Here is an 8,784-nt window from a genome sequence, read left to right as displayed (position 1 = left end):
GCCCAGGCAGGTCTCGAACCCGTGGGCTCAGGCAATCCACTCACCTCAGCCTCCCAAGGCCAGGGATTACAGGCTGAGCCACCAAGCCCGGCTCCTCCCAGCCTTCGGAGTACAGATTAGGATCGGATCTCTTAGAAGTCAAGGACGGCTTTGGCCTCAAGAGTCTCCCAGGATGGAGAAATCATCACGTGTAGGGCAGGCTGGTGTGTGTGTATGAGTAAAAAGGTTTAAGCTGCCTTTTACATACTCATAAATACATATCCGTGTTAGAACTCAGCAACCATGCACATGGGGTAAAAAGAAACAGAGATGGTTGCAGAAAGAGGAGAGCCATCAATAATACCCAAATGAGCTGGTTAATGTTTCCTGTGTTTCCATCAAGAACTTTATGTCTGAGCAGAGCAGAAGATCGGAATTTGTTGCCGGATTTGTTTCAGTGCCTCTCGGTTGGAAGCATGATAGAAGATTAGAAAAATCAATTGTCTGGATAGGGGCTCAAATAGTTTTTAAAAAAAATAAATTGGTTCCTGTAAATGGGCCTGATTTTAAACTGTTTAGATAAAGAAAACTGTCATAGTTCAGAATTAGACATGAGCTTCAGTCTTCTTAAGAGCCCCTTTAAAGAAGAGTGTCTTTAAGATTTGAAAGAATTTCATCCAGGCTACTTCTGAAAGATTTACCGTCTGGTGCCAGGTGGATATGGCTTAGAAAGAAATAGCATGCTTGTGACAGATCCAGGAGTATGGCTTCAGTGCAGGTTAATTCGAGGCCTGCAGAATTAGTCATCCTACTAAAATAAACACGGCAGCCTTCTCCTCAGGACTTCATACATGTGTCCATATTTGGTAACGGGCCTGTTGCAAACACGCTGGCCTACCTGCCGGGAGCTACGTGGGCTGTCTCTGCGCTGAAGCGTGGGCACCAAAGATGAACATCTGTACTAATGTATCTTCAAGAAAGGTTACTAGCGATGTGGCTACATTTGACGTATAAGAAGCCCAATAAAACAGCGCATGCAGATATTTTCCTCTTATGCCTCTCAGGGAAAACCCTCACTTGGATCATGTTTTGGACTAGTGTTAGGGCAAGTTTCCGAGCTGCTTAAGGAGATGTATTGACTCTACAGATGATCGTATTCCCATATTCAAGTTAAGACACATATATTTGTCGGTTGAGCTCAATCCTTCCTCCGTCCGTCCCTTCCTTCCTTCCTTCCTTCCTGAGACAGGGGTCTCACTCTGTTGCTCAGGTTGGAGTGCAGCGGTGCAATCACAGCTTACTGCAGCCTTGACTTCTTGGACTCAAGACTCCCTCTTCAGTTTCCTGAGTAGCTGGGACTACAGGCATGTGCCATCTCATGTGGCTAATTTTTCTTTTCTTTAGAACTGGGGTCTTGCTATGTTGTCTGGCTGGTCTTAGAACTCCTGGCCTCAAGCAGTTCTCCTGCCTTGGCCTCCCAAAGTGCTGGGATTCCAGGTGTGAGCCACTGTACCTAACTGAGATTTTTTAAATTTTCAGAAAATTCCACTGTGCTGGATCCCAATGCTACTCAAAGTTGGTTGATGGACAAAGGAAAGTTGAGCTTCGAATGACCGGGCAATAAATTAAAGTTCTTTCTTTCTTTCGGTTCTCACTCTGCTGCTCAGGCTAGAGTCCAGTGGCAAGATCACAGCTCAGTTGCAGCCTTGACCTCCTGGGCTCAGGTGATCCTTCTACCTCGGCCTCCTGAGTAGCTAGGACTACAGGTGCATGCCACCACGCTCAGCTAATTTTTTGATTGCTTTGTAGAGACAAGGTCTCACTCTGTTGTCCAGGCTGGTCTTTGAACTCCTAGGCTCAAGCAATCCTTCTGCCTCAGCCTCCCAAAGTACTGGCTGACAGACATGAGGTGCTGTGCCTGGTCGTAAATTAGGGTCTTTGATGTATATTTTCTAATATGTATTTTATGTGCTTGTATAAGATGCCTGTGGGGGTAGGAACAGCACAGAAGAAAAGGAAAACGGGAAGAAAGGAGAGAGGAACAAAGATAAGCAAACATGCAAAAACAAAACAAAAGCACACTGGAAAAAGCAGAAATTGAGGACAGAAGAGGTGTCTCTTTAGTCCATATTCTAAAAGCTACTAGGTCAGTTGGGCCGAATTTTCCAAATCTTGTTCATTGATGATGCCGTTCACTACCACAAGGAATCAGTCCATCTCCAGCAAGGTGGCAGGATGGACAAATGGCTTGTGGAAGGAAGACAGGCAGAGTGCATAACTCCTGGTCCTGCTAGGAACTCCTTGGCCGCAGGAAATGGGCAAGTCATCCTGAGACACCGGGGATAGGGGAGAGGATACAGGTAGACCGTCTTGGAAAGCTGGAATAGCAACATCATAGCCACAGTCACCAGCCTCTTTGCGAATTGCCAAGAGTCGGTCCAGCTACTGGTGTTTAGAGATAAAGTCTCCCAGGAAAGGGGGAACCCAACGGTTGCTATGGCAACCGGAGAGGAGGCCTGGTCCCCTTACCTGTCCCCATAGTAACTAAGCTCCTGGAGGGTGATGGAGGAATTAGTTATCCTAACACACTACTGTTATCCCCATGGTAACCGATCTCTCACCGGGAGAGGTCAGTCTCAGGAGACCATCGCAGGAAAACCTCTGCTCCCTAGAGAAAGGGTGGGCAGGGGGCAGGGAGGCCAACGTCCCTTCCAGGCCTCCCAGGAGCAGACTCTTGGAGGTAGCCGGCCTCTTGGGGATGCGTGTGCGTGTGCGTGTCTGGGGACGCGTGTGCTTCCTGGCCTGGGAGCAAGGCTTAGATGGTTGGTTGCCAACTCACTCATGGGTTGCAGAGGCCGGTGCAGCTGGGAGGGGCGCCCCTTCCGGCTACACATTACCATTCTGGTGCAGGGTGCGCCGGCGCTGGCTGGACTGCATGCTCAGGACCAGGTACTGCCTCATAAACTCACTGAACCGCTTCTGGTTGGCCAACTTCCGGGCTGACTTCCGGGCCCCCGTGAAGCCCCCAAACCTCTTCTGCAGCTGCTTCTGCTCGGTGTCACCAGCCCCCTCCACACCAGGCCCAGCCTCTTCGGGCGCTTGGGACAGGCTCCGGACGCGGGGCATCCGCTTCAGGTGCTGCATCTCGGTGGCTCTTGGCTGGTACCGGGCAGCCGCCACGTGCTCGGGGTCTGCGGGGCTGAGCTGCCAGGAGCCCCTGGCCGTGACCTTGGAGCACGGAGTCCAGAGGGGGCTGGGGAAGACCTTCTCTTCACACTCGAGGACGCACACCTGCAGAGACACAGGTGAGAGGAAGGGAAGGCAACAAGGACCTCTCTGAGTCCAAGGCAAGGGGAGATAAGGCCCTCTGTCATCTGTATTTGTACCAAGGCCAGTGCTTCTGAAGCATCCATTTGGCAAGGCCTGTGCAGTTTTGAAGGTTCATAACATTTCAGAGTTGGGGCCCAGGATGGTGGCTCAAGCCTGTCATCCCAGCACTTTGGGAGGCCGAGGCGAGAGGATTGCCCGAGCCCGAGGGTTCGAGATCAGCCTGGCAACTTGGTGAGACCTCGTCTCTACAATAAATCACACGAAAAAATTAGGTGGGCGTGGTGGGACACGTCTGTAGTTCCGGCTACTCGGAAGGCTGAGGCGGAAGGATCGCCGGAGCCCAGCAGGTGGAGGCAGCGGTGGCCATGAGCGTGCCACTGCACTCCCACCTGGGTGACAGAGTGAGACTCCAACTCCAAAAAAAAAAGTCAGAGTTGGAAAGAAACAGAGAATCAGAGAATCACCTGGCCCAGTTCCGTCATTTTACCAAGACACGGGTGCTCAGAGAGGTAAGGCTAACTTGCCCCAGGTGACACAACGAGTGAACACAGAATGAATGTGCCCCAGACTGAACCCTGTTATATCCTCAGTCGGGGTTTTGAAACCACTCACAGCTCATGACCATCACCCGTAAAGAAGGATTTTAATGTGTTGTCCTGCCAGGCTTATGGAAGGTCAGAGGGGTTAAAGAAATTGGGAATGTGGGAGGCCTGTACGATGTCCACTTGTATACCTAATCTTGATTTGGACCCATTTTTAAAATAAACAAATAAACAAACAAACAAACAAAAATTGAAAATGTGGAAGTATTACTATGTAGTCAAATCTGTGTGTAAAGATCAACCCTGGTGTTAATTTTTCATCCTACATACAACAGTCATCCCTGTTTTTTTATTTCCAGTCAGGGTCCCATTCTGTCACCCAAGCTGGAGTACAGTAGCATGATCATGGCTCCTAGCAGCCACCTTGACCTCCTGTGCTCAGGCGATCCTCCCGCCTCAGCCTCCCATGTCGCTGGGACTACAGGTGCGTGCCACCACACCCAACTACTTTTTTGATTTTTTTTGTAGAGGCGAGGTCTTCAGCTGCTGCCCATGCGGCGCTTTTGTTGCTAGCAGGTGAATTCAATTCTTGTCCGAGACACTTTCCCCACCTGAAGTCTGCCATGCTACGTGGTCTCTCGGTCTTCGTCTCTGTATCTGATCTCTTATTCTCACTTGACTCAGGCTTCCCACCCTGGGCATATCGCATGTCCCTTCTCACTCCCATCCCGTCAGTCTGTAGGTCCCCCCTCCTTTCCCCTCCCTGCGCCCCTGCCCGCGTGCCCCTTGGTGTGCAGCGGGTCCCTGACGGATCTCTGCACCTCTGGCCTTTGCCATTCTAATCCTTGTGGTACCCTCGGCTGGATACTCTTCCTAAAGTATGACCAGTCACGTCATGATGTTGCCCACAGCTGTCTAATATTCTGTCATGTCCATGAAATAGCTCCAGACTCCTGAATAGAGCATTCGAATCTCTCCTCCATCTGGTCCAGCCCACAGTGCAGGTCTTATTTCAATTCCTCCTCACACACACCCCCTTTAGACCCATGAGGCTGTTCCTAGAGCCTCAACATTCCACACCTCCCACCTCTGTCCTCACTCTGTCCCCAGGATGCGATGACTCCTTCCATCCTTCCATCCGTCCTTGAGACCCAGCCAAGCTCCAGTGCCGCCCCTCCCTGATCCTGCACCTTCTTCTAGCTCCCCGGGAAGAATTGCTTTTTCCTGCCTGCCTGTGTCCCCACGGAATGTTGTATTGCTCTTGGAAACATTCGTGCTTAACATAATTAATTTGCAATGACTTCTAAGGCAGAGTATGACAAGTTGGGGACTGCATCTTACTCATGTTCAAATCCCTTGCGGGAATCTTCTCCATGTAGTAAATAGTAGGACTTCTTTCTTTTTTTTTTGAGTCGGACTCTCACTGTCATTCAGGCTGGATTGCAGTGGCATGCTCACGGCCATCGCAGCCTCAACCTGCTAGGCTCAGGCGGTCTTTCCGCCTCAGCCTTCCAAGCAGCTGGAACCATAGGCACGTGCCACCACACCCAGCTCATTTTTTGATTTATCGTATAGAGACGAGGTCTCGCCAAGTGGCGCAGACTGGTTCGAACCCCTGGGCTCTGGCAATCCTCTAGCCTCCACCTCCTAAAGTGCTGGGATGACAGGTGTGAGCCACTGTGCCCAGCCTAGATCAGGATTCTTCACCTTTTATGGGTCATGAACTCTTGTGAGAATCTAATGAAAGCTATGGACCCGCCCTTCCACTCTATAAACATACACTCATGTCAAATTTGCATACTCTCTTTGAGGGTTTGCAGCCTATCTGTGAACCTGGTGTCTGTGGACTCCAGGCTGAGGACCCCTTCACTTGGCTGGAAGCTGTCCTGCAGGAAAAGGCTGTATGCCGTCCAGGCATCTAATACCTGGGATACTGTGTAGCCCAACAGTGCAGATGTGAAATGGAGTGAGCCAGCAGGAGGAAGGAAGGACTTTGCTGCAGAAGTCACCCTCTGGCTACAGGGAGACCACCCCAGTGCTTCTGGTAAACCAGCAAAGCATTTCAAGGAATGCTAGTCCCAAGTGGGACCTCAGGTGACACCTGGTCCACCAGGTCCCACACCTGGGTGCGAGTTCAAGTCATCTACAGAACTCTTGAAAACATAGAATTCCAAGACTCACCTCTGAAGAACAGAACCAGGAACTAAAACTTATATTTACAAAGGAATTAAAAACAATTTTACCAAGGTCAGGTAATTCTGATATTTTCCAGTGGTTTGCAAATCACTAAAGTAGTTCAATCTTCACATGTTTTGACGAGATTTAGTAATGTGCCCCAAACAATATGATTAGATAACAGAATCACCCAAACAAGATCGGAAATATCTTGGGTCCCAACCCAGGACATCTCCTACTCAAGTACTTCTGGGTACTTGCCATACAAGTTGGTGGCAATTAATGCAGAATTCATCCTTATTCTGGATGGGCGTGGTGGCTCACGCCAATAATCTCAGCACTTTGGGAGGCTGAGGTAGGAGGAGTGTTTGAACAGGAGTTTGAGCCCAGCCTAGGAAACATACTGAGATTTCATCTCTACAAAAAAAAAAAAAAAAAAAAGCCAACGATGATGGTGTACACCTGTAGTCCCAGATACCTGGGAGGCTAAGGTGGAAGGATTGCCTGAGCCCAAGAGGTTGAGGCTGTGATGAGCCATGATGGAGCCACTGCACCCCAACCTGAGTGATAGAGTGAGAGCCTGACTCAAAAAAAAAAAGGAATTCTATGAGACCGGCAGCAAAGGTTCTGATGGGAATTGACCATTTTCCCACAGACTAGAGAGGAGGGAGGGGTCATGTTCAGCAGGAGTGCCCCTTGATAAGGTTTCTAAGAAGCAAACTGTCCAAGTCTACCTATTAGCCACGGGTAGTGATGTTGGCGCCTACTAATACTCAAGCCGCCATTTTTCTGAGCATGGCTTTTTCATTTAGCGTTTGCTCAGAGATGCTAAACAGATGGAACCTAGGTGCTGACAGAATGAACACAGCAGAGAGACGCAGAGAAACTGCTTTTCCACACCTTCAATGTCACTGGGCATGAAAAGTGATAGGCAGCTTCTAGAGAAGGAGAGGACTGACTTAAGGACCATGGAGTTGCAGACTTCTGGAGTGTTCCTGAAGAACAGCTACTGGGGATTGTTAGAGTACAAATTCCCCGCTTATACCCCTGGAGATCCTGATTCACTAAATTAGGGGCGGGGGACTGGAAATATACATTTTTAGCAAGCACCTGAGGCTGGACTACACTTGGAGGAATTCTGCTCTGGAGCTTCCTTGGAGGAGGAAGCCACTATGGAACATGGCGGTTAAGGCGTGTGGCATCTACAGACTGGGGGTATTAGTAAACATACTACAATGCACAGGACAGCCCCCCAAAATAAATAATTACCCAGCCTCAAATGCCCATAGTGGCGAGCTTGAGAAACTTTACAAATCAGTGGGAAGGCAAAGAGGCATGGATAACACGGAGAAAAGCTCATAGTAGTTTTGGGAGCTGGAATTGACCACTGAGCACCCTTGGTCTAATCCTCACAGAAAAGGAGCCCCAAAATGTGTGTTGAATTGTTCTGCGTCTTCAGTTTACAGAAACAGGTGGAAGAGTTGTTGAACCTGCAGGCTATTCGATCTTCTGTGAGCCCTTGGGTTTCTAAGCCCAGATGGTAATTAGATTTTGCGTCAGTCAGAGAGAATGAAATTCTGTGATCAAACCAGATGCCACAATCCATACCCAGACTTGACGCGCTGTTAGATAAATTTAGACTAACAAAATCACCTCGACTCCTGATTGAGGGGAAGGTTCTGGGCAAATAGGAGGAATCGAAATTCACAACAGCATTTGCAACACCAGATGGGCATGGGAGCTTAATGCCTAGCCTTCCAGTCTGTGGTGGGGGGGGGGGATGGACCAACCTCTTTCCAGAGATGGGTTAATGGCTTATTAAGTGAGCTGGACACATTTTCGCAGCCTGCGCTGATGACATTGCTATATTAAGCCAGAGCGTGCGTGAGCATCTGGGGTCTCGGATTACTGCCAAATTGATCCACAGAGCCGGGCTTGTGGTAAAAGCGAGCAAATGGCCATTTGGATGTCTGGGATCAAAGATTAGGGTGCAAGGTAGAGAACAAACCCAGGAGCCCACTGGAGGGGAAGGAAAAAACTCACTGAGGCTGTCAGGTTTCTGCCACTGAAGAGTCCAGTCAATCCTAACCAAGGGACGCTCGGGAGCTATTTCCTTCAGGAGAGCCTGCTAGAATATCCGAGGGCTGACATTGGTGGGCCAGCTGGTGAACACCGCAGAAGAAAAACATATAAGGAACTTCTACAGTGAGTTACCTCCTAAGAGAACATTTCGTGAAGATAGAACTAGCAGAAGGTAGTTTCTTTTGCAATAGAGTCTTAGGAAGTTTTAGATAAATCTCCCCAGACTCTTTCTTGGGGGTTGGTTGCCTTATTCTTTTGTCTCTCCAACAGCTCAGCGAGTCTAGTTTTTTCTGTGTGATGATGGGGTAAGGACCATTCCCAATTAGGTGAAAGGCCAAAACATTGCGATAGGTTTGGGTGTGTGAATCATTCACCAAACAAAATTAAAGTCAGACAACAAGCCAGCTGTACTTGGACCATCTATCAGGAGTATGAATAAAAAGTTTCTTGATGAAGTCAAAGGATCCTGGGAGTAACTCAGGATTATGTAATTTGGTGGAGGGACCGGGGAAGTCACCCTTGCTGAAATATGAGTCCCCCATCATTCACAGAGAGGATCTTCTCAAGGGTTGCCAGATTTGGAAATGAGATGTGATTGCCTACATCTTAAAAACGTAAAAATAGCCGGGCTCGGTGGCTCAGCCTATAATCCCGCGCCTTTGGGAGGCTGAGGTGA

At 49.1% G+C, this 8,784-nt stretch overlaps 1 protein-coding gene across 2 annotated transcripts in view; it reads right to left on the bottom strand.

Annotated features, from left to right (window-relative positions):
• The window catches only part of PNOC (prepronociceptin), a 27,697-nt gene that overhangs the window by 1,384 nt on the left and 17,529 nt on the right, over positions 1–8,784 (bottom strand). For both annotated transcript variants that reach the window (XM_021716818.1, XM_008066509.2), the window contains exon 3: positions 2,819–3,270. In XM_021716818.1, the coding sequence (XP_021572493.1) occupies positions 2,866–3,270 (405 nt within the window). In that variant the 3' untranslated portion in view covers positions 2,819–2,865. The remainder of the gene's footprint in view (positions 1–2,818; positions 3,271–8,784) is intronic.

Source organism: Carlito syrichta, unplaced genomic scaffold, assembly GCF_000164805.1.
Source record: "Carlito syrichta isolate Samal-C Ts95f unplaced genomic scaffold, Tarsius_syrichta-2.0.1 Scaffold308976, whole genome shotgun sequence".
NCBI lineage: Eukaryota > Metazoa > Chordata > Mammalia > Primates > Tarsiidae > Carlito > Carlito syrichta.
This window is presented reverse-complemented; position numbering and strand designations above follow the sequence as displayed.